Below are 25,218 nucleotides of genomic sequence, written 5' to 3' on the forward strand. Positions count from 1 at the left end.
ACAGGTTAGAAAACTCTCCCTGGTGCCAGTTCTGGAAAAGTCAGAGATTTTACACAGAGATTTTTGTACTCACATAAGTAATTGTTGCATCAGATACTCTGACTTCAGCAGTGTAACTGAAACCTTCCAGGCTCTCTGTGATGTTGGTGCCTCTCCTTTTGCTAGAAAAGCTTGGATAGGACCTGATAAGAGAAAAAAACACAGAGGGGAGGGAGAAAATACAAACAGATCTCATCAGTTGTCCTGACTACTATGTCATTTGAAACTGCATTAATAAATTGGGAGAATTGCCTAATGGCATATTACGACAGAAGATTAAGGTGTGTTGTAGCCCATTAATTAGGAAAATCAAGAATGTAATAATTTGGTATTGAAATTCTTAGTTGTCTCTAGACCTGTAAGACTTACCTACCCCAGGAGCTGCCATAGCTAAGAGAGTTTAGAAGCTGAGGAGTGCCGTGGCAGAGCCAAGAGAGCAGATCCATGGTGTGTCACACACCGTGAGCAGGGTGCTGAAAATGCCTGGGGTTTATGTGGTGGCATTCTGGACAAAGAAATCGAGGTAGTTAAAATTTTTTGCAGCTGTGAGTTGAAGATGTTTACACAGGGTCCCTGTGGAATGCTCAACTTTGGTGCTTGGTTGTGATGGCAGTGAGGGAGCACTGTGGATCTTCAGTAAAATAATCATTTATCTGGCTTTTAATATTTTCTCATTTCTTTTGTTGTTGCTGGTAAGGGTGAGAAGCAAAGAAAAAACTACCCAGCAGTGTGAGAATTCAAATTGTCATTATTTTCCTGTGTACTTCAGAGGGTTTGCAAGGCACTTTGCCTTTTTGAAGTGGCTAACCTTCACTTTTGACAACACTTGGGCACTTAAGGAGACTTCAGGACATCTTCAACCAACTGAAATATTTTTAGGCATCAGAACAAAAACCATCCAGAGTAACCAATGAAAGCGAGTGAAACGATGAGTAGCAGTCTTAAGGATGAGTTTCATCAAGAGGAATTAGTTTCTCTTGGAATTGGAGGAAAGGGAAGGTTTCTCAAGGGGAAGGTTTGCAATATGTTGCTGTTTTAAGTGGCAATGTGTAAAGCCTAAATCTTAGAGGAGCCACTGTGGTTGACTGTGAGTCTTCACCCACTCATCCAAACAGCAGTAAAATGACTGTACTGAAAGAATTCGTGCTTCTAACTGGGAACTTCCTTGAGGCTTGGTTGCAGCTCTTCAAAAGTGACAGCTGGATGGGGCTGGACTTGGACTGGTGCCTAGCAAGGCTTTGGGGTGGTGAAGTGCTCTCTGAGGGCAGCCCAGATGACTCAGGAGCCTGTGCACAGCCTTGGGTGACAACCTTGATTCTCACAACCAACTCGCAGAAACTGAGCACCAGGACCAGACATTGAGGCAATTCTGTTTTGTTCTAGTTTTACTTTTCTCTTTCAGGGCAGCCCCCCTCCTCCTTCCTTCTAAATTGTTTTCTCCGCTCAGTTGAGTCTCAAAGCCTTTCTCCTGCTTGTCTTGAACAGCTGGAATGTCTCTGCACTGAATGAACAGGCAAGGAGCATGACGTGGTGGGACCCTGGAAGGGTCTCAGGCTCCAGGAGGAACAACCCATCCATCTCACCTGCAATGCTGGGAGCCAGGGACGTTTAAGAGCGCCTCAGATGGCTGCCTGCAGCCTGCCCCTGGGACTGTGGCTCCTGCTGCTTCTCCACGATGTCCAGACAACCCCCCAGGTAAGGCAGGGATGCACCAGGATCCTGCAGCTCCTCAGGGTGCAGGAGCCTGGCGAGGTCTGGGGGCACCTGGGGCTGCAGAGCCATCCTGCCCTTCAGGGGGTGTTGGAGTGGCTGTCCACAGAATCAGGGTTTGTGCAACACAGAGGGTTAAAGGTGGTGAGCAGAGCTTTGAGGAGATAAAGGTACAGAGCAGAGCAGGCAGGAGATTTTGTCCTCTCTGGGATCTTTACAGGCAGCACTGTGGGATGTGAGCTGTGATCTGCATCTTGTTGGCTCTGCTAGAGCTGCTGCAGCTCCAGGCTCATCACAGCCAGGGACTGAGGAAGGGTTTGGTGGGGGTGGGGGGCGTTTATTTTTGCCCATGTGCTCGGTGACAGACACACTCCTTGTAGAGTTTGCTTCAGAGGGCTGCTCCCCACTCTGCTGGGGCAGTCAGGAGGGGAAAACTGAAAGGTGGAAAGGCTAAACAATAACAGACCTTTTTCTTTACACCCCTCACCTACTGCCACTGACCTCCTCATGGATCCAGTGCTATTTCTGAATCAAAGATCACTTTAAATACACACAGCCCACTGGCTGCACTCAGCTGATGCTGTAGCTGCACACCAGCTCCCTGTTCCAATCGTGTCAGGTCTTGTGGGTTTGCTTCTACCCCCACACTGCCACTTACCCCCTCCTCCTGTGGCTCCCGTGGCAATGAGCCCACAGCCCCTGGCATCAATCCAGGTGATTTCCCTGACTGCCACTTAAAAATACACATTAAAAAAATAAAAAGATCAGCACAGAGAGACTGCACAGGTGAAGTCAAGTAGGTGAGTATTTGCATGCAGGGTTGGATTGGAAATGAGCCATATTCCCTTACAGTGGAAATACAAGTATATATTAGCCTAAGACACCTGTCTGCACATGGTAACTGAAAAATCCAGCACATCTCTTGGGCTGCCAGATTTTTTTACAAGACACTGACTCCAGTTAAATATTTGATAACAACCAAGTTCTGTTATTTTCAGAATAAAAATAGACATTTTTAGACATTTGAAAAAGATCCTTTTGGTTCTTTTGGTAAGAGTAGGAGTTTGCTCTTGTGTCTTTAGTTGTAAATTCCCCCTCCCACACTGCAAGTTTGCTTTACTTTCCCCAGGTTATCTGTCCTGCCACTGTCTCCTTCCTGAAATACAGAGGGATAAGTGTTCTATGGGATTGGAGTCTGTAATCCTTGCTCACCAGAGAAATGTTTGGGAGGGCATTCAGAAAAGCTTGTCCAGTGTGCTGAATGCAGGCAGATTTAGGGGGAAAGCCAACAGGAACAAAAAGATGATACTTCTTCTCTTTGACATCACTTTTGGTGGTTTGTTCACAAAATGAACGGGGCAGAGAGAAAATTTGGTTTTCTGATACTGATTGTCAATATTCAGAGTCAGTGTAAAATTATCAGTTCCCTGGAATAAATACAGAGACATTGCTGGGATAAGCAGCTGGCTCTGCACTGCCTCTCTCACAGCCATACCTGCTCTTAGTACTCTTAGTGGAGTACAAGTGATACTGTCTAATGGGAGTAAATCACTGTTTACTGGTCATATTTTTAAACCATGTTCCATCTTACCTCAGTTCACAGTTTGGGTTTTGTTTCTTTTTATATTCAGAGAACCCTCACTTGTTGATAATGTCTTTACTCTCAGGCAAATGAAGCTTGGCTGCTTGAAACTGCAGAGTATCAGCTTTTTCTGTGCTATCAGAATTTGGATAGAAGCTTGACAGACAGTTAACTGTTTTGCTGCAGGATTAGTCACTTCTAGAATAGCCACTGCTGGTAGATTACTTTTTTTTTTACGGTAATATGCTTTCTTCCTGACTTACAGCTCATTTGTGGCAAGCCCATTTCTTACTCTGCCTCACAATCACTTTTTCTCTATGAGTTCAAAAAACCATAAATAAATGAGTCAAACCTTGTCCTGACTGAATTGCAGAGTAGCCCACTGAATTCAGCACCACCTTTACAACTGCCATTATTTAAATTGGAATAGCAAACATTTTTGTAGAAATAAGGAAAGTGAGAAGAGCTGTACAAAGCCTGTTTTCTAAAACAAATTCTCTCAAGCAAGTGTTGAAAAACCCAAATATTTCTGATCTATATGTTTTCTTTATTTAATTGGTGCTTGATCTGCAATGCATTCAGAAAAGGAAAAAAAAGTAGTTGACTTGCTGGGTCACTGAAAGCTCTAAACCAACTGCTCTGCTGTGACAGAGCAGTCCAGGCAGGACAGGAGCTGTTGCTTTTCCTTTCACAAAGGAACATTCCAACTCCTGCTAAACCCAAAACCTTTATTTGAAGAGAAAGTCAGAGAGAAGGATAAAGACCTACTGTCCACCACAGCCACATGCCTTACTCCAATACGTGTGTGATCTTCCTTGAACGTTAAAGGGCTTTTAATAATGCACATTAACAAACACAAGTCGAAGTTCTAATGAGAGTAACAGATGTTATTGGGATAAAACTGGTACTTCTTCACTGAGCCCTCAGAGAATGCTGGGGACCAACCTTCCTGCTGATTAAGAGCAGAACTTTGCATCAGTGTTGCAGTTGCACATTGGGAGTCAAACAGCTTTAGAGTTTGGAGGGAAAAAGATGACAAGAATGGGGGCATGGTGAGTGATGCTGAGCATTGACATGCACATTATTTATCACTGCAAGGCTCTGTACTGATTTTTATACTCATGAATCACCTCAGCTGAACAGATGGTGACTTACAGGCACTTTGCTTCTGGAGTAGAAGTGACGGGCTCTTCAGAGGGTGGTTTCTCAGTCACAGACATCCTGCTGTGCTTTGTTAAAATGAATTTCTTTCACAGCAGAGCACCTCGGGTCTGGCTCAGTACCAGCACAGGTGGCTACAAAGCTGTGCTTGACGCTGGACACTTGACAGCAGCATTTGTTAGGGAGCCATGGATGAGCTGTGTAATGTAGTGGCTGTAGTGCTGAGCTGCCCTCCAGTGGAAAGGGGGAAAATAAGGTTAAATACTCTCTCATATGTGTATCTGCATAATTAGTTTAGTATGTAGTATGATTTATCACTGCACTGCCATCAGGTCAAATCCATCATCAGAATGTGCACTGCTGGAACCAGGAGCAGAATTTAATAATAAACTCCTGATTTTCGTATTCTTGGCAAGGTAACTGTTCTCTCACATTTTTCACACACTCTACTCCTTTATTTGAACCCCAAAACAGACAATTAAATAAGCTGTAAGCTTATGTGCTGCATAAGTAATTCAATAATTCAAGGCTTCACATCCTTCTTTAAAATTCAGCATCATTTGCTGCCAGAGTTGGCTGCCCAGGAGAACCAGGAAGAAAAAATGAGGTATTGGTGGTGACTTCCTGCAGCTCTTGCAGAGAAACTAATCCAGGCTGACTTAGCTACAGCCAGGATGCTGTTTCTTAAATTTTCTTTATAGAAACAGTTAATTCACTAAGTAGTTAAGTCACTAAGTTAATTCACTTAGTAAATCACGACTGACCTTTTGTGTGGTGATCATTTATTTCCTGTTGTTCCATCTGGGCTGGGAGTTTGTGCCTGCCCAGGGCACCCTGCACACACTGAGCAGACACCACTTCCCTTTCCTCCAGTCTAGGCCTTCCTCCTGAGAGCAGGAAAACCCTGGGTGCACCCTGTAAATGTGGTTTGAGTCAGGCTGAGCTGGCACAAAAACCTGCTCTTGCCTCCACAATCAGCCACAAAATGAGCTTGTAGGGAAGCCCAGGGGTTACACAGAGATGTGTCAGAGTTCTCAGCTCTGTTACTGGACCTCAATGAAATTTAATAGTTTTGATATGTTTCTATTTCTTGTTCTTCTATAATTTCCTCCTTGACAGAAAGTCCCTGTTTTCTGATGGAAGTTAAATAATTTTTATGTTTTGTGTATATTAAACAGGAGAACAGGCTGTGAAATGAGTTGGGATTCTTATTTAACTGCTCTACTGGTATCGTGTGGGAAAATCTCCGGAGAATCTGCTTAACAATTCTATACAAAAAAAAAAAAAAAAAAGAAGAAGAAAATCACAGTTCATATCTTCTAGTAAATACTGAAAATGTGAAAATGAAATTCAGATAACTGCATTTTTAGGGGATTCTTAAGGGGGATGCCCAATTCAAAAATCAGGCTTTCTCATCAGAACACTTATAGCACTGTAATTTCCCAGAGCATGTAGTGGCCCAGCCACTCAAAAACTAAATCTTATTATGTGCTTCTTGTTACAAGTTATAGCTACATCTCATTTTGTAAGCTAGTATCAAAACTCTTTTATGGCTTTTTAAAAACCAAATAAATTTTATATAAATATAATAAATATGAAAGGTTATTTCTGAAAACCTTCCCTGACAACAGAAGTTGCTCAGTTGTTTGAATAAGGGCTTCATCGTGGGAGTATTTGCAGCATTCTTTTCAAGGCAAAATCCTCTTGTAGGATTTGTCCCTAAATGATCAGTAAAGTAATTTATTGGTTCATAATAGACATTTGGGTTGCTAAATTCAAACAGTTTGCATAAGTAACAGCAACCTTGTGTGCTGCAAATAGGAATGAACTCTGTGGATTACACCAAATCTATTTAGATGATGCTAAATATGGTATCACCTCTTACTCCAGTGCACACAGAGTTGGCAATCTGTTACAGATGTTAGGGATTTTGTTCCTTTCCCTAAAAAATCCTTAGCACCAATTAACATGAAATCATTTTAGGACAGTAAATTTTATCCTTTTTTTAAAATTTGCTAACTGCTGCAGTGTTTCTAAAGGAAATGCAGAGAATAATTTAGTTGCTTTGGGGATACTTGAATTTTCACAAAAAGATGGGCTTTTCCTTACCATCTGCAACTGCCATTGCTTGAGACAGGCATTGGGATCTGCTCTAGTACAGAATTAGCTGTTTTCTAATTGTGTCTTTTGTCCCTTTCAATTTCTAGGCATCATTAACCCCACCTCATTCCTGTAATACACTAGAGAATTGGTTCTATGACGAAGCTTCACAAAACTGCTGTTACCGGTGTCCCTCAGGTATGTTTATAATTCAGTCAGATTTCCATGGAGCCTCCTCATGGAGACAGTAGGAACCCTGTGTATCTGCAGAGTTTATTTTGTCCTTGAAGAAAAGAGCAGTTTCATGAATCACTGTCTAATTTGGCTCCAGATGTGAATCTGTTCTCCACTGTCCTGCTCCTGTGTAGTCTGAATGCAAACTAGATAATGTGATAGAATTTATATGGGATTTTATCACTTCACTTGACACTGAAGTAGCCAGGTCAAAGAATTCATTTCAAACTCACCCCTGGGTGTGAATAAACACAGTGAAATTAGGCTAAATGAGTTTCTTCTAAGAGATGAAAAAAATATGAAATGAAGGTATGGAAAATCTGACATTATTGTAGTCACAACAGTTTAGAAAGTGTCTCACATGAGGGAGGGAACAGGCCCTGGTCAGGGGCACATTAAGCTGTGCTAGAAGCTGGCTGTGACTCAGAGGCACATGAGGTCAGCACCAGGAAACACCTTGGTGACACAAGAGTTCTGGAAATGTCTGGAACTGCCCCACTGGCCAAAACCCCCTCAGTGGATGGGTATTTTGTGGTGCTTCACCACGAAGTCTTTCTCTTTGGTTTTTTTTAAAGGAGATTTCTGAGCTGTATTTGTGTTCTGATGATCCAGAGGGCTTTAGTGTTTGATTGCCAGCATTTGCACCCAGTTCTACCAGGATTCCCACTGGGACATCCTGTGCTGCTGGCCAGACCACTAGAGCCCTTCAGAAGCTGTCTGTGTAAATCAGAGCAAGGGATGGAGAAAATGGTCCAATAAAAGAAAAAACGGGTGGGGATGTGACTTTGACAGTCCCAAGAAAAGCTCTTTTCTTCTTCAAAACCAAATACTTTGCCAAAGCTCCTGTCATGAGGATGCCATAGTGAGGTTTGGTGAGAAGCAGAGCTCTGATTTACACCAGAATCCATCAGTTCACCTTTGCTGATTCTTTATTGCGACATCCTCATGTCAGTCCTGGACTCCTCCACAATAAAAGTTGTAAGAATCCTTTTCCACCTTAATTGTCCACTACTCCTTCAGGCAATAGCCTGTTCATGTCTGCTACCAACTCAGCTGCTCACTGCAAAGAAAGAGGAGCTTTTCTAAAAGTCCTTTTAATCAAAGGAAGGAAAGAAGGAAACATGAAACCCGGCTCCCTGGGAACTCAGTAATGGCAGGACAATGGCCCTCATGGAGACTTGCTTGTCTTTTCTGTCAGAAATGCCTCTCCATCTGCCCATTCTGCAGCAGCCCATTCCAGCTGGGATTATGTCCTGGCCCTCTACCTTAACACTTGAATGGGAAAGCCAAATATATCCTAGAGAAACCAAATGACTAAGGGAAGACTGGTAATGTGTCTAACAGGTAAAAAAGCAGGCAAGAACATTTCAGGATGTTTTCCTGCCCATTTTGGATGGGTATCTTGTATATTTTGGTTGTTTTTTTTCTCCAGGCTATATTAAAAAGAAAGCATGTCCTCGGGATCCAGCTGAAGACTGCATGACATGTGGACCTGATCAATATTTGAACAATATATTCTCAAAGCCACAGTGTGATGCCTGTGTGTCATGCTCAAAAGGTTTGCTCTTCCCCACACATACCTGACAGTTACATTCTCTCTCTGTATATTTTATTTACACTTAATTTGTATTTATTCATTTAGAATTTCCACAGCAAAATTATCCATGCTTGGTTACTGAGTTAGACAGCAGAATGTTACCTTGCACTTAATCCATGTTACTTCCTCTGTGGCTGGGGACTACCTAAAAATTCTCCCCTCCAATACTATCCCAGTCTGGTTCCTGCTTTTTGTCTTATGTTACAAGCTCTTATCTACAGGCTTCTCTAATTATTCATGACTTAAATTACCATCACATGGCTTTAAACTGAAAGAGGGCAGGGTTAGATTAGAGACTAGGAAGAAGTGAAGGTGGGGAGGCCCTGGCACAGGGTGCCCAGAGAAGCTGTGGCTGCCCCTGGATCCCTGTTAGTGTCCAAGGACAGGTTGGACACTGGGGCTTGGACAGCCTGGGATGGTGGAAGGTGTCCCTGCCATGGCAGGGGTGCAGTGAGATCAGTGCTAATCTCATCTTCAACCCAAACTCTGTGATGATGAAGAGCAATAGGACCTTTTCTGCTTCCTGAGCCTCAGAACTGGTGTTGCTCAGCTTTGGCCCCACTTTGCATTTCCCCTGCAAGGTGATCCTTTGTCACTGCATCTGTTTGTTGTCCCCAGAACCGGACCTGGTGGAGAAGCAGCCCTGCTCCCTCACCTCCAGCCGCACGTGCGAGTGCCGGCCCGGCCTGTTCTGCCAAACGTCTGCCACCAACACCTGCATGCGCTGCCGGCACCACTCTGCTTGCAAGCCCGGCTTTGGGGTCAAAATCAGGGGTAGGAATTCCTCCCTGTCCAGTTTAACCTTTCCTGGTCCTGGAAATAGGCCTGGACCTGATGCATTTTATTTAGTCAGTCCTCAGTCATTATTTTTATTCAGGCACCCCAGAAAATGATGTCATTTGTGAAGAGTGCCCTCCTGGGACCTTTTCTGATCAAAGCTCCAGCACAGACATCTGCAAACCCCACACCGAGTAAGTCTGTGCTTCCTTAATGGGACTGACTAATTAATTGTAATTAATAAAAGATGAAGTAGGGTATGTCACTTCTAGTGCAAAGTATACAAATTCATCTTAGGAGCAAGGGAATCACCTTGGGCTCATGGGCAGAGGTTAGGAGGCCTCTCTTTGTACCTGCTGCACAGCCCTGGGCTGGAGGAATGAGGGAAGGAAGAAATCCTGCTTGCCTCATTTTTAGTTTACTAAGTACGTGTGTGAGTAGCAGCTTTGCATCCAGGCCAAGAATTAATGCCACAGGGATGAGAAGAATTATGACTTTTACACTGAAAGCAATAATTGCTGTTGGTACAAAAATGACCAAGGGGATGTTTGCCACATGGATGTTTGTCGTGGTAAATGGTACTTGTACCTTGCACCACAGCAGTGATACCTGTTCTTTTTCATTCCCAGCTGTGCCAAGTTGAATAAAGTAACGCTAAGGAAAGGAAATGCCACACATGATCAAGTTTGCCTGGACCAGTTGCCCACTTACCTCACCCCAAGCACTTTGTCCGTGAGATTCAGCCATGAAACAAATAACTCTGACCTGAGGATGTTTAAGGAGAACCTGGTGACCTCTGGTGACCTTCTAAGTGTCACCACAGCTGAAAACCCCAGTTCAACTCCTGAGGAGAAAGCTCAGGCTGGCACATCTCCCACCAAAGCTAAGGGGGAGATGACAATAGGAGGTAACAGAGACACAGCTTTTACTCTCTCTAGCACTTCTTATTTGGAAATAACTTTGGTAAACACAATTTTTATGTGGGAACTTCCTGCAAATCCCCTCTGACCGGTGAAATGATGTCTGTGGTCCTGTGTTCAAACACATGGATCTACTCAGGGTTTCCTCTCTGCCTTTCTCAGTCCGTGCTTGCTCCCTCTCTGTGCTGCAGGTGTGGTGCTTTGGGCAGTGGTTCTCTCTGTGACAGTGCTTCTTGGGGCCTTGCTCATCCTCTGGAAATGGAAGGTTTGCAAGAAGCGGATCCTGGTCCTCAGAAGAAAGCGTGAGTTCTTCAAGCTGTGACACGTGATGTGCTGTTTGAGCTGCCAAACTACAGATGGGAAGCTCAAATATGGGATTTTTGTGGAAACCATTGGGGAAGAGCCTGTTCTCTACAGGCCAGATAAGGGTTTAGTGCAAGCTGCTCATGCAGGATGTTGGAGAACATGGAAGATGGAAGCAGCTGGGAATTTATGGAGGGAAGTGGGTGGGCGACCTGCAAGTGGGGAAGGGTGACTAGCTGCATCTTCTCTCAGCACAGACACTACTGTGAAATGATACCTGAAGCGTTGTGTGAGCAGTTTTTGGTTCTGGGAACAGGACTGGCCTTTGAGCATGAGAGGAAGGGTGATTTTTATGACACTGACTCCCCATAGCTTTGCCTAGAGTTACACGTGGGGTGTGCCTGCAAAACCAGACTCCCTCTTTTATAGAAAGCAGGATGTGCACGCTGTAGGTTGGTTGTAGGTGTGTGGGTGTGGTGAAGCTGTTGGAGCCTTCAGGTCCCATAGTGAGTTTGACTAAATGAAAGGTTTCTTTTATCAGCACACCTGCATTCGGTCATCACACACAAATACGTTATCAAATCTCCAGGTGAGTTATTGAGGGGCCAGCACTGTCACCCTAATGTCTGAAGTGTAACGTGGGTTTTATTTTATAGCATTTTAATTTAGAAAGTGGAAGTTTCTCATGTCACAAGTATGTCCCTGCTGCCATCAAAGAGGCCAGTCCTGTTCCTCCCGAGCAGGCAGGGGACACCCTGAATGTGATCAGATGCCACCAGGTGGCCCTCTGTTCCCAGGGGACACCCGGGATGTGACCAGATGCCACCAGGTGGCACTTTGCTCCCACGATGGGTGAAGGGCTGGGTGATGTGTCAGTGCTGGAAAACGCCCGGTTGATTTCGGGACAGTCAGATACGGGAGATGTGTTCAGTAAAAAACCCTGCCCAAATCCCATAATATGCAAACATTTCACCCATTTAGCTGATCCCCTCTCAGCAATTCCACTGTCACTGCCAGATCCGTTCTCTGTTGTGTCAGATTCTAATCACCACACAGCAGAGCTTTTTATACGCATTCATTCAGGAATACAATTCAAAGCTCTTGCATGCAGCTTAATTTTTTCAAAATGGATTTTTTTTTCTCCTCTTTTGCCTTGCACAATAGAAACTCTTACTGTGTAGCATTACAGAGCTGATGCTCTGAAAAGAAATGTGATTGCACATCTGTGTGAAATTAGACAGTAGGTCAGAGCCCATCCACCTTCACGGTGCTACAGAATGTTGTACACTCCCTCCTCACCTCTCTGCCCAGTGTTCCCTGGGATCATTAATGGAACTGTTAAAATGGAACATTAAAATCCCACCCCTTAATAATCATCTGACCATATGATGAACTGACCTAACTTGTTCATCCAGTAGGAAGTTATTAACATTATTTTACTTTTTTTTCTTCTTAATAAGCTTGTCTTGTTCTTATCTAGACATTTTCATCAGCTAATTTTTTCATAAGATGAATACCAGTTGTGGTGTGGGGACAGTGACGCAAGAGGCTTTGGGGACAGCAGGATCTCACAGTCTTGGCAGCAGCCTGTCCTGGTTCACCTCAGGATTTCATTTCAGTGTGCCCTGAGCTTTAAGAAAACCACCATGATGTGGGGTGGGCAGGGGAGTGGTTTAGCAGGTACATTGCTGGGTGATCTTTCAGAGCACATATTAACATTCTTGGGATTGCGTGAGGTTTCTTCTGATAATGTTTTTGACTTTCCATTGCAGGTTCGGATCTCGTGAACAAATGTGCAGTAAGTGTGAACAATATTCCAAAACAGATCCCCTGCCATGCCAAAGTAAATAATGTTATTTTCAAATGTCCTGTCTAAAAACTGCCAGCCTTTTAGTTTGGACTTCTCTCTACAGTACATTTAGGTGGGATGAGATGTATTAGGACTTGACACTTTCATGTCTTGGGCTGAGGTTAATGTGGTGTTGAATAATGTGATGCTGCCAGTCTTGCTCGTGAGGGGATTTGGTTTGGTGTTCAGCCATTTGTGGTGCACCCAATGGGACAAGATCTGAAATCACAGGATGAACAAGCCTTTTCCTCCTTCCAGGAGAACTCAGTGTGTCAGTCCCATTTGATGTTACTGCTCTGGTCCCACAGATGGGATTGATGCTTCTCTTCTCTCTCCCTCCACGCTCCCTTCCCTCTGCAGGTTTGGCCTGGCTGGGATGTGGGTACACAGTGGGGTTGGTTTGTCGTTCCTTCAGGACAAGCTCCTGCTGTTACAGTGTGCAGATGAACAGGACAAACATCACTCAATATGGAACAATAGAAAGCAGCTCCTCAGCTGCTGAAATCGCCACACCTTGGTTTGATTTCCCCTCTGTCAGTGAAATCACAGCCACTTTCATTCTCTGGATCTTCCCAGTTTATTAGGCTTGTTATCTTTAAATGTCCAGATCTGCTAAACCACTTTTTAGACTACAATTTTTTGTTTGTTTTTAAATGAGTTTGCTTTTAAATGTTGTGCATCTGCACATACACAAGATACTGCTTTTTCTGATTACTCTGGTTGCATTCAGCTGTCATAATTTCAGTGTGTAATTGTTAATTCCTTAGTTGTGAGGAGCTTCAATTCTTACCTCTACAGAGAGTCAGACATGAGCAAGGGTTATAAAGTGCATATTTCAAAATGTTTTTTTTCTTTCCCAACCTTGTGGAAACAGAAGAAGATCAGAACCAGAAAACTGTGATGCAGGACCTTTAGCCTCTCTCAGATTTTGATTCCTCTTTTCAAGAACTGCCTATAATTAATTCTTCATAGGTTAGGTAGTCTGAGCTTTTTTCTTCTACCTGATGTTCTGCTGAGGCAATCACATTTTTATGTGAAATCCGTTTGGCCTCTGGCTTGTTCTATTCTTCCATAGGAGCATGATGGGTTTTGCAAAGTCCAAGAGGTAGCTAAAACATATTTTCTTCAGTGGAAAGGAGGTCCATTCCTGAAAATGCCGTCAGAAATCTGTGAATTCAGCTTAGGAACACTATTTTGAAATAGGGTCTGAAGTGCTGCAGGAGCCTAGTTTGGAGTTCCCATGCCTGTTAGGTGCTTTGGAACATTTCCCTCCCTGTGACAGTGGTGCTGGGAAGTGCATTCTGTTATCCTGACTGCCACAGGAGGATTCTGTGGACCTACTGCAACATCCAAAGTGTTTTTACACTCACCCCACTTCTGCTCTCCTGTTTGTGTTGGCAGAAGATCATACTGACCACTGACAGTGGGCCAGAAGAGGAGGAGTTAATTGACAGAACGCTTCCTTTGGAAACCAACAATAACTTGGTGTCCAGCACAGAAAAAGCCCAGAGTCCTCACTGGAGTGGGACTGATGTGACACCAAGCAGTGGCAATGCCCCAGACTGCCCTGTGGATTCTCGAGTCAGAGACCACACAAATAACAGGATTGGTGAGTCTTGCTTTTTAAATTTTCATTTTGTCGTCTTTTTTCAAATTTTTAGACATGGCATACTGTCATTCCAAGATTACTAGTAAACTTCAAAGTGTTTATGCAGAATCTCCAGATCTTTGGCACAACAATACCTGTTCATTTGAATATAATGCTTTCTTTTTTTCATGTTTGTCTTAGTCACTACGAATTTGACAGAAAATTCCCTTCTTCCTCCTTTTCATTCTAGATGTTAATTTTACAGAAGAAATTTGAATATGTCAGCTGGAAGATGATGCTGTGCTACTGAATGAGAATTGTACTTAGTTATCATTTTCTCTGGTTTCATAACAATGCCTTGAAATGTGTCTCTCATGTGTTCCCATAAAGTCTTTTACCATGGCACAGGGTGGGAGGTAAAGTCAGGCAGGGATCTCATTCACAGAGGGAGAATTGTTACCTGAGACATCCTGGCAGTGCCTCCAAACCCAGTTCAGAGGTTATTTGAAGGTGTTATTTTTCATAATACCTAAACTGACCTTTCCTTACTAAATGACTTTTCTGTTTTTACTGTGAGTGATGGATTGGGATGAATGTGATGATTTGATTTACCATATCCAAATAGTCCAAGCAATTAACCTACTGTGCCTGATGTGCAGCATCCTTCTGAGTGAAGTGCAGTGCTGCAAGACATGAAAAGGCATTATTTACCTTTCTGTGAAGGAGTAAGACAACAAGTTGGACCCAAGATTCAGAGAATTTTGTAGTTTATTCTCAGCTAGAAAGAATTTCTTTGCAGGTCCCAAGACCCCAGAACTTCTGTACAGTGCTGATCTTTACCCAGAGGTTTCTTTTACATGGAGTTGTTTCTTGAAACAGCAGGAGCATAAATGTTGGGTTCTTTAGATCCCAATCAGTTGCTTCTTCTAACAGATTCTTGTGAATATCTTCTGCCTTTTCCACTTTGTCTTTCTCCTGTAGTCCCACCTCTAGCTCAGTGCTTTAATCCCATGGGAGCTCAATCTGCTTGATCTGAAATGCTCAGAGCCCTAACAAAAATGTTGCATGAAAAAGAGCCACCTCTGGGGCAGCAGTGACTGTTCACTTTTTTCCTCCCTCAGAAAAGCTCTACATCATGAAGGCCGACACTGTTATCGTGGGCTCTGTCTCAGAAGTGCCCAGTGGCAAGAACTGTGCTCTTAGAGGATGGGAAAGTAACCTGGAGGCCCAGGAAAGCATGGAAGAGGAACTGGAAATGCACTACCCAGAGCAGGAAACAGAGTCTTTTCCAGGGAATGATGTAATGGTTCCTGTGGAAGAGGAGGGGAAGGAATTTCACCACCCTACCACTGCCACTGAGAAGTGACAGCCCTCAGAGACAGAGTGGGAAGACACAGAATCATCCAGTGTGACACTAAGGCTGAATTTATGTCAAGGGAGGTAAACTCACTGTGCCTTAGATTATTGGGAAACTCCTGGAAAACACAGGAAAGAAACACATTCAAACAAGGAGAGCCAGAACTTACTTCATCTAACAAATGAGAGGATCATCCAAACTGTTTGCCTCCACAGCTGACATCAAATAGTTCTATTTCCCTGTCTCCCAGTATCATACTGAAAACAAATTTGAATCAAAGCTGCATAATTTAGAGGCCATCTGGATGCCAGCTGAAGTTTCACAGCTTGCTTTCTCACTGTGAAGGAATGGATTAAAATCTAGGTCTGGTTACTTCTATTGGCTGTGAAAATTCTGGCCAGGATTCTGAGTCAGGCTTGAGACTCAGCCTTGCTTCTTATGCTGTTTCTATTCCAATACTTCAAATTTTGTCATATATTTTGCAACATCTGGCATTTTCTCAAGGCTTCAACTTTTGATTGGAAATTATAATAATCTTAGTTTTCCCTAGCATCAACATAACTCTCAAGTTAGTGGACTTCATGTTTCTTGAGGAGTTGGGATCAAAAGGTACCACACAGGCTCTGAAAATAGAAGGCAAATAAAATTAATTAAAGTCCACTGTACTTTAGGCCATTCTTTCTAGGTTTTGAAGTCTGATTCATATATTTTTTGACTCCATCAAACCATTAGTAATGTACAAAACAGCCTCTTCTGATGGAAGCCAAACTGGCTGAAGATGTGACTATTGGGTGAACTATGGGGTAAGCCCAATGTGGAGCCTGTAAAAAGAGAAATGAAGAAAAGAAACTGTTTTGCTACAGAAAGAGAGGCACAGCAGTTATTTCCTATAACACTGTTAATATCTACTTGTTTTAGAAATGTCCATAATCATCAGAGTGACACTGATTTACATATCCTCTAAAAACAAACCTGTTTGGTGGCCAGCTGGCATGTGTTATGCTATTTTTAAATCTTTTGTGCTGCTTGTTCAATAACTGTGACTGTAATAGCGCTGACTACGCTTTTGAACAGGACAGTGGAAAATGAGCAATATGACAAAGTGTGTCTTAATAATCAAAAAAGGAACCACAACCCCCATGACATGCTTTGTAGTTTTGTGCTATCAGAGCACGGTAATGACAGTGGTGAGCTGCAGCCACTTGTCTTAGAGCACACACAAGGAACACAGGGGCATAAAAACACCTTCTTGGGCCACACTGGAGTTTGAGCCCAGCATTTCATCTCTGACACTCACAGGAAGGGATTAGTTAGGAAGACCATAACTGCTGTTTGCATTCACCATAATTCTGCTGTGGCAGCTGGCATTGGACTAAGGATGTCGAAGAGTTTAACTCAGTCTTTATTATTCTCTCATATCACCATTAGGTTTTCTTCTCTCTTTTGAATTTCCAAGTACAATCTGCCTCCACAAGCAGCTGTGGCAGAAGATTACAGATGTCATGCACTCTGTAAAGGACTTCTAGCACTTTCAAACTGGCCTCTTTATTTCAGTGAACGTCACTAGCTCTTGTCTTACAGAAGTCAGTGAGTTCTTTTTATTTTTTCTTTTTCAACGAAGTTGCTTTTGTGATTGATTGTATCTCAGCTTTGACTGAACTAAGTCTCCAAGATGAGTTCCCATCTCTTCATATCACTCATGAAGTTTGATGCTCCACCACCTTCATCACTTTAGTTGACCTTTTCCACATCTCCTTTAACTTCACTACATACTTCATTTTAGAGAACACCAATTCATGAATCCACCAACTGAATAACCACATTTACCTGGCTGTGCTAGATCAGGGCTGTTCTGCAATGACTGTAATTGTGTATTTCCACTCTGTATATTAATTAATCTTTTTTACTGGAACAGCTTTCTAAAAGAACCACATGCATCGCAACCTGCTGGATATGTTATAGTTAGTCAGTTTAATAATGCTGGTAATCTCTGAATTAAAAATTACATGGATTTTAAGCCATGCCCATGCTTTTCCTGTTTGATATGTAAATGTTAAATGTTAATTGTTGATAATTTCAGTACCTGTATCAGCCACAAAAAATATTCTTGCAAGAAAGCCATTTAAAGCTGACAGAGCTTTTAGTGAATTAGAATTTTCCTCAGGGGCAGGGCTGAATTTATAGTAAAATCTGTCTGTACCATCCCGGCTGCCTGTGCCACACGAGTGAGCGGTAGGGTAAGAATTCCAATGAATATTGGAATAGTGCAAAGGTAACTCCGTGGCGAAGGAACTGGATGATCCAGCTGGATGTTCTCTGATCGGGGCTGTAGAGCTCTCCACACGTCCGGAGCCCGGTGCGAGCAGCTCCGCTGTCCGGGCCGCGGGGGCCGCGTCCGCCCCGTCCCGCCCGCGCACTTGGCGGCGATGGGGCCTCGCTGGCCGCTGCTCCCCATCCCGGGGCTGCTCCCCATCCCGGGGCTGACCCCGGTGAGCGGGGCGGGGACATTTCATTGCCTGTACTTAGTTCATTTTGTTTTAGAAGGGAAAAGCTAGACTGAACTGTTGTTATTTTGGAGTAGGAAGTACGTTCCTTTTGTTGACAACCCTAGAGTTTGTCACCTTTGTGTCCTAGCTAATATGTTTCCTCAATTGATCTGACCTCATTTTTGAGGTAAACCATAAATCCAAAATATTTTCCCCGTGTTCAGTGACTATTAGAGCAGATCCCTGTGATTATCTGTGTCAGATAGCCTACTGCCCTCAGGTGGCAGAGCATCATCGGTAATAAAAGGAATTTACTCAAACCTCAGAACCCGAAAATCCTGTTCTCCTTCACTGCTTGGCGATGCTGGAGCTCCAACCACCTCTTACAGAACATTAGTGGAGGTTCTTCTTGAATGGAGTGGTTTGGAAGCCAATATTCAGGGACTCACTTCCCATAATTATATTTTACATCTGTGACTTAACCATCAATTGCAGCGGCCGTGTTCAACCAGAATGTGCGATCCAGAGGCTGAACCCCATGGCAGTGAGGTCACACAGTGACACACAACCCTTGTTTTATGCCATAAAACGCTGCTGGACTCTGTGATCTCTGTACTTCCCACTGAACCGTCCTAATCTATCTCAAGATAGACACAGTGGTTATTTCTGAGGCCTGACATGTAAAAGGATCTTTTGGAATAACATTTATTCAGGAGTATTCAGATTCTGAAAATGCAGATTTTAAACTTCCACAAAAGCTGTGATATTATATAAGCTCTTATTATTTGTGGATCTGAGAACTGACCAACAGGTCTGTAATTCTACTATGAAGCAACTTCTTACAAATGTGTATTAACCTTACACGTGAAGGTAATTTTCAAGAAAGACTTTGAAAATGGGCATATTGAAACTCCTATATAATTGAAGGATTTAGGCAAGAACCTAATTTTTCATAGCACTTTGAACCTCTTGCACTGTAATACTTCTGTCAGCCAATTTTTTCTCCGTCAGCTCCCACTATTGGGGCCATACTGAAGCAGCAAAGGAAGATTTTAGTGTTAAAAAGCATTAAAAAGGAAGATCCCGTTACAGTAGTAGAAAACTCAGTATCTTACTGAGTTTTCAAATTAAAGAGCTGTCATAGAGGAAAAATCCAAGTTTTATGTTGAAGTAGGAAAAATGAGCTTGTGTTTGATTATAAAAAGTAAAAAAAAAAGTAAAAAAACCCCCAACAACAAAAACCCCCACAAAAAACCAAAAAAACCCCAAAGGAAACAAACCCCCCAAACCAAACATATCTTTTTATAAATACATGCATCCTCAGGTTTCCTGACCCCTTTGTTAAAACAAAATTGGGATTTCCAGCGGGGCTCTCCCCCTGCACAGGTTACCGGTATATCGCAGCTGGCTGAGGCTGTTCCTGAGGAGCCGCTGCTCCTGCGGCCCGCCGTGAGGGGCGCCCGCCGTGAGGGGCGCCCGCCGTGAGGGGCGCCCGCCGTGAGGGGCGCCCGCCGTGAGGGGCGCCCGCCGTGAGGGGCGCCCGCCGTGAGGGGCGCCCGCCGTGAGGGGCGCCCGCCGTGAGGGGCGCCCGCCGTGAGGGGCGCCCGCCGTGAGGGGCGCCCGCCGTGAGGGGCGCTGCCTCTGCTTCTCTTCAGCCTGGCCGGCCCTGGTAGGGCCCCGCGGGGCCTCGGGCTCGTTCCGGCCCCAAAGCCGCTCGGTTTGAGCCCAATCCCGTGAGGGCCCCGTGGAGTTGGTCCCAAACACGCGCGGTTTGAGCTCATTCCCGTGAGGGCCCCGTGGAAACAGCCCCAAAGCCGCCCGGTTTGAGCCCATTCCCGTGAGGGTCCCATGGAAACAGCCCCAAAGCCGCCCGGTTTGAGCCCATTCCTGTGAGGGCCCCGCGGAAACAGCCCCAAACCCGCCCGGTTTGAGCCCATTCCCGTGAGGGCCCCGCGGGGCGGGCCGCGGTTCGGGCCCGCCCCAGGGGCGTTACCGGGCCCGGCCCGCAGGGGGCGGTGCCGCCGCCCCATCGATCGCTCGGCGCTCTCTCACTCGGGCGCGCCCCCGCGACCGCCCGGCGCGCGCCCGCCGCTCCCCGCTCGCAGCGCAGGTGAGTCGGGGGTCCCGGGGGGCTCCCGGGGTGGCCCCGGGGGGACACGGGGGGGGAACTCGGGAAACCTCCGGCCCCGCCGCCTTTCCCTCCTGCGTCAGCCACTTCTCCTGCTTCGCGGGTCCGGCCTGAGGGGCCCCTCCCTGCCGCACGCCCCTCGCGGCGCCCCGCCCCGCCCCGGGGTGGGTGGGCGAGCAGCGGCCGCGGTGCGTCCGGGTCCCTGCGCCCACCGCGGGGCCGGGAGGGCGGTGGCGCGCCGGGCGCGGGGCTCTGAGCCTCGCCGTGGGGCCTGGGGGTCCCTCAGGGCCTCCCCGCCCGGCGCGGGCCGTTCGCCGCCTCACGCTCGGCGCGGCTCCCGCGGGGTCCCTCCTGCTCCGCCGGGCAAGGCAAGGTGACCTTTCGCTTCCTCCCGGCACGCGGTGCGGGCACACAGTCTCCGCCGCCCGTGCCCCGTGTCCCCCGTGCCCCGGAGGGCCCTTCCCGCCCGGTTTTGGGTAAGGGGCGCTGGGAGAGCCCCTCGCCCCTCCGAGCGCTGCCCTGGCCCCTGCCCTGGCCCCGCCGCCCCAGGGCCTGCGCTGCCTCCCCCTGCGGAACATCGCCTGCTTCTCTCTGAGCCACGGCCTGCTCCGGGCTTTGCTTCTCACCCTGACAGTTCTTCTTGTGCTATGTGTGTGTGAAGGAAATTAAAACACTGCCATAGGAAATAAACGCCTTGCTTTTATTCCCAGGGTACAGCAGCGCACTGCAGAGTTAAAAATATAAAAAGCCTTAAAACATTTGAAAGGTTCCTGCGTGGTTAGTTATGTCCCACGAGTTTAGGTTAAGGATGTGATGTACTTCATTTGCTGTTCTTAGGGTGACTTCAGGCATGGTTCGTGCACTAGAGGGTTTCAGTCACTGGGATGCCGATCTCTGCTGTGCTAAAATGTTTCTTCAAGGGCTTTCCTTTGGTTCCAAACACCTGTAGATTCCCTTTTTTATTATTTTTTTAATGACAACGTAACAGAGATCACTGTATATGCTTTTGTTTGATCCTGAGTTTCTTGTCACTTTTATTAGAGAAAAAATCTATAACATAAGCTGGTGGCCCAAGAGAAAGAATGCTTAGTTTTTATTATGTGGAATAATAGTATGGTTTTTGAAAATTGTTGGGAAATTTTACAAAGGCAAAACTGTTAAAACACGTTTTATGTGAAGTCATGTGACTGAGTTGAATCGAACGTGCCTCTGCTGTTTTCTGTTTCATTCTTCAGGACAGCACAATTTCAGCCTTTAGAAAAAGCCTTTCATTGCTTGCTTAATTCTGGTTATTTTATTTAACTATTATTTAAATATTTTCACTGCCTTTTTAAAAAGAGAAAACTTGAAATAGGGCTGCCTAAAATCAAGCAGAATGAGAAAACTTTAAGTCTTAATGTAAAATTTAAAATGTGTCTCTTGAAGCTGTCATTTCCATCTCTTGTCAGCTGTAAATAAAGGATGTATATTGCTTTTCTGCTTTGTAGAATCCAATGGTTTAGGCAGGTATATGGGATTGGGAGAATTTTTTAAACACAGAATTGATACATTTATTCCATTCTAACTTCAAGAAATGGCCTGCATGCCTTTTTGCTTACTGTACCAGGCTTCACCCTGCCCTTGCAGGAGCTATGAGTAGTTTTGCAACTCATTGCTTAAAAAGTTGAACTGGGACTTTGGGATTTTAATGCCCTGATTACCACAGAAGTTGAAACAGAAGTGGCTGGAGAAGAGTGAAGGGAAATGTCCAAGGGTGTGACCAGTGGTGCTTCTCTAATGTGGATTTTTCCCTCTCCAGTGCAATAATCTCTGCTGCCTCTTTGAAAACCTGTTGCAATAACTGTTGATGAGCTATTTTTGGGGCTTGTATCTGATTACTTCCCACACACACGCTCTCCCAAAAAGGGGTTTGAGTAGGGTGAGTTGCTTCACAGACGTCTTGTAAGAATTTTACAAAAGTACAGGAGGCTTCAGGCTCTTACTTCAGACCAGGCTCCCAAACCCAGCGTGGTGAAAATGTTGGCAGCAGAGGTCGAGGAGGCCTCTGCAAACTTCAGATCAACGTGGAATTTTGTTCTTACCTTTTCTGGAGGAGGATTGTAGAATTGCCTTGTTGATTACTGCAACAAAATGTAATGTTTTGGCTAGAAAAAGGATGGAAAGGTGAACTTTATCTGCAAATGGGAGTGATGTGTGATCACCAGAACTCTCTATGAAGCTGAGTTGACACTTAAAGGGCATAGAATAAATCATTTTTTAATGTAGAAATCAACCTTAGTGCTTTTACTTCTCTCTAGATAGAGCAGAGTAAGAATTGAAGTGACAGTGATGTCAGCTCTGCTGAGTGTATATTTCACACAATAATTTTCTTGTTTCTTTCTTCCAGACTGAGACTAATTATGGAAGAGAATTCCAGAAAATGACAGAAAAGCATTAGTTTTCCTCTTCTAGGACAGTCATGTTGGAAGGATTGGTAGCCTGGGTCCTCAACACCTACTTGGGCAAATATGTCAATAACCTGAACACAGACCAACTTTCAGTGGCTCTTCTAAAGGGTGAGGGAGGCTTTGTGGTATTTTCTGTACTGTTTTCATATTGTGGTTTAGAAAAGTGATATTTTTTGTAATAACTGGAAGGTGAATTAGAAATAATCACTTAATATTACATTTAATGTCTATATAAATCCTTTTAATAGAGAGTGTGGTGCTAGAACTGTACTATGAACAGTAAATGATATTATGTTCTTTGTTGCTCTTTATCAACACTCTTAAACCAATTTATGTAAAATTTGCAGAAGCATGCTTAGCTATCTTAGCATGTTGAATTTATGTCATTTTTTCTTGATACTGTTCAATAATTTTCCTGTTGAGGGACCATGGCAGGAAGTGTCCTGCAGCCTCTTACCTTTTAGCCCTCGTAGTTACTCCCCTGTAATCTGGTTTGTGTCATGCTGCATCCACGAGTTTTGTACTTTGTACAGAGTCCTCAAATCAGTGCTTTCTGTTCACCCTCCTGCTGTTATCTGCTGCTCCTGGTGAGAATGTTTTGTAACACACCAAGGTTTTTCTGTGTGTGCTCTTCACAATACTAAGAAAATAAGTATCTCTTTTGAAAAGACAATAAGGAGAGGTTTTGTCTGTGGCTACGAGGAAGTCCAGATCTAAAACCCCAGAGAAGATTGCGTCTGGATGACCTCATGAAATAGTTTGAGCACATGGCATTGGAAAATTAACAAGTCTATTGAGTAACCATTGTGATTGTAACACAACCTGAAGTGGTAGGTTAGCTGTTCTCATTAAATCCCATTTAGTTTTTTTAAAAGAGTCGTTTTAGGCTTACAGTGTTCAAGTTGGCTCTCCTTAACATAGTTTTGTTTAGCAGAGTCTTTTTCTTCCTCTTTCTTGTATAGGTGCTGTTGAATTGGAAAACTTGCCACTAAAAAAAGATGCCTTAAAGGAGCTGGAATTACCATTTGAAGTAAAGGCAGGTTTGTATTTTGCTTGTGTGTGCAAGACAGATATTTTTTAAACAGGAAGTATTGCATGTTTTAGAGGAGCTGTGAGTCAGAGGCTTGAATAAATGAGGTGGCCTGATTTTTAGTTTATTTCTGTTTTAGCTTGACTGTTTCTTACACCACTTTTTCTTTGAGGGTGATAAAGTTACATTTTCCCAGGAATCTGATAGTGTGTCTGTTCTCTTTATTCAGGTTTCATTGGCAAAATAACACTACAGATCCCTTTTTATCGTCCACATGTGGATCCATGGGTGATATCTGTCTCAAAACTGCACTTGATTGGTGCACCAGAAAAAAGAGAAGAGTTTGATGAGGAAAAGGAAAAGCTGCAAGAAAGAGAACACAAGAAAGCCCTTCTGCTAGCACTTGAAGAAAAATGGAAGGTAAGTCATGCTTGTGATTCATGGTGAAGAAGCCTCTGTGGTGGATGGATTGTATTTAAGTCTGCTAACCAAGAGAGAGAACAAATGCACAGGAAATGGAGTTAGAATTTGATTTTTTCATGCTTACATAGTGCAGTTTCTGTCTACCACCCCTCACCATTCTGTCCCACATATGTTGGAGATAGGGAGATAACATAAATATCTTAAGTTAACTTGTTTGATTTTTCTTTCTCCCTTAACAGTGGTTTCAGTGTAATAAAATACATTGCCTCCTCACCAGCTATTACAGTGGTTAATAATGCTTATCCCTGTTTCCTCTTTCAGAAAGAACAACAGCAGAAAGGGGAGTCTTACTGGTACTCAGTGACTGCATCTGTAGTCACAAGAATTGTAGAAAACATTGAAGTAAGTCTTTGCTTTTGAGTGATTGACAATTACATATTTGCCTTTAAAATGGAGAATATTTGTAGGATAGCAAAAAAAAATACAGTGTTTTGTGAAAGTGGCTCATTTTTGGGTAGGAGGGCAGGGACTGCTGATATCTGAAGAGAAGGTAGAACCAGGGAGTACAAAAACAGAAATGAGGAATAGGGTTTCTGTTAGGTTAAATAGCTAATAGAAATTTGTTGTCAAATTGCAGAAATTAAATATTAAATTGCTCCAGCATTAATGAAAAGTACTACTGCCTGCTATAATGATGTAAATAGTATATCCCTAGTAATGGGGTTTTTTTTCTATCCAGTTAAAAATCCAGGATGTACATTTGAGGTTTGAAGATGGCATCACAAACCCCTCGCAGCCGTTTGCGTTTGGCATCTGCATCAAAAATGTCTCAATGCAAAATGCAGTGTTTGAACCAGTAAGTGCAACTTGTGTGTGTAAGAGCAGCTCAGATGGGAGGCTGCATTTTATGGGTGCTAGGAAATATTCCCAAAACCACACAGCATTTAAAAAATCTTTTGTTTGTTGCAATAAATTTACTCTGAGCATTTCATGTTTTTTATTGGGTATGTAGAACTGAAAACTGCACAGCATGTGGTGTGTGATCTTGACTTTACTCCATTTCTTCTACTCCAGGTGGAGAAGCTGATGCGGAAGAAACAGATGGATGTTGCTGATTTCAGTGTTTATTGGGACACCAGTTGCACTTTACTGGGTGACCTGCCTCCTGGCCAGCTGCAGGTACATGAGAGAGGTTGTGCATATGAGAGAGATTGTTGTTAGTCTCCTTTCTGTACTACAGACTTGATTGATGTAGAATTTATTGGATCTGGTCTTTGAAGAGCAACAGAAGTCTATGGTTTTATGCTTTACTGGTGGGATACATGTGCAACCCACAAAGGCTGTGTTGTGAAATAGTTTGTTTTACTTTTGAAGAGAAAATATGTTCAGGAAGATTTTTCCAATGGACTGGCCTGCCAATAAAGTGCATTCTAGTACATGAAACCAGTGCATCCTAATGACTGTTGCACACTCACTTCTTAGAGGGG

The 25,218-nt window shown here is 44.0% G+C and overlaps 2 protein-coding genes across 5 annotated transcripts in view; both read left to right on the forward strand.

Annotated features, from left to right (window-relative positions):
- Nucleotides 1-588: 588 nt before the first annotated feature.
- On the forward strand, nucleotides 589-15,226 carry LOC134560976 (tumor necrosis factor receptor superfamily member 8-like). Its single transcript, XM_063417487.1, has 10 exons — nucleotides 589-1,734; nucleotides 6,700-6,790; nucleotides 8,259-8,384; nucleotides 9,042-9,197; nucleotides 9,301-9,394; nucleotides 9,830-10,107; nucleotides 10,312-10,422; nucleotides 12,196-12,221; nucleotides 13,674-13,881; nucleotides 14,982-15,226. Exons 1-10 carry the CDS (start codon nucleotides 1,663-1,665, stop codon nucleotides 15,224-15,226), a joined length of 1,407 nt encoding a protein of 468 aa, XP_063273557.1. The 5' UTR covers nucleotides 589-1,662.
- A 4,474-nt stretch (nucleotides 15,227-19,700) lies between these two features.
- Nucleotides 19,701-25,218, forward strand: part of VPS13D (vacuolar protein sorting 13 homolog D) — a 94,226-nt gene continuing 88,708 nt past the window's right edge. For all 4 annotated transcript variants that reach the window (XM_063417483.1, XM_063417485.1, XM_063417484.1 and 1 more), the window contains exons 1-7: nucleotides 19,701-19,813; nucleotides 22,218-22,386; nucleotides 23,241-23,318; nucleotides 23,538-23,728; nucleotides 24,053-24,133; nucleotides 24,471-24,587; nucleotides 24,806-24,910. In XM_063417483.1, the coding sequence (XP_063273553.1) occupies nucleotides 22,290-22,386; nucleotides 23,241-23,318; nucleotides 23,538-23,728; nucleotides 24,053-24,133; nucleotides 24,471-24,587; nucleotides 24,806-24,910 (669 nt within the window). In that variant the 5' untranslated portion in view covers nucleotides 19,701-19,813; nucleotides 22,218-22,289. The remainder of the gene's footprint in view (nucleotides 19,814-22,217; nucleotides 22,387-23,240; nucleotides 23,319-23,537; nucleotides 23,729-24,052; nucleotides 24,134-24,470; nucleotides 24,588-24,805; nucleotides 24,911-25,218) is intronic.

This window comes from Prinia subflava, chromosome 21 (assembly GCF_021018805.1).
Source record: "Prinia subflava isolate CZ2003 ecotype Zambia chromosome 21, Cam_Psub_1.2, whole genome shotgun sequence".
Taxonomy (NCBI): Eukaryota; Metazoa; Chordata; class Aves; order Passeriformes; family Cisticolidae; genus Prinia; species Prinia subflava.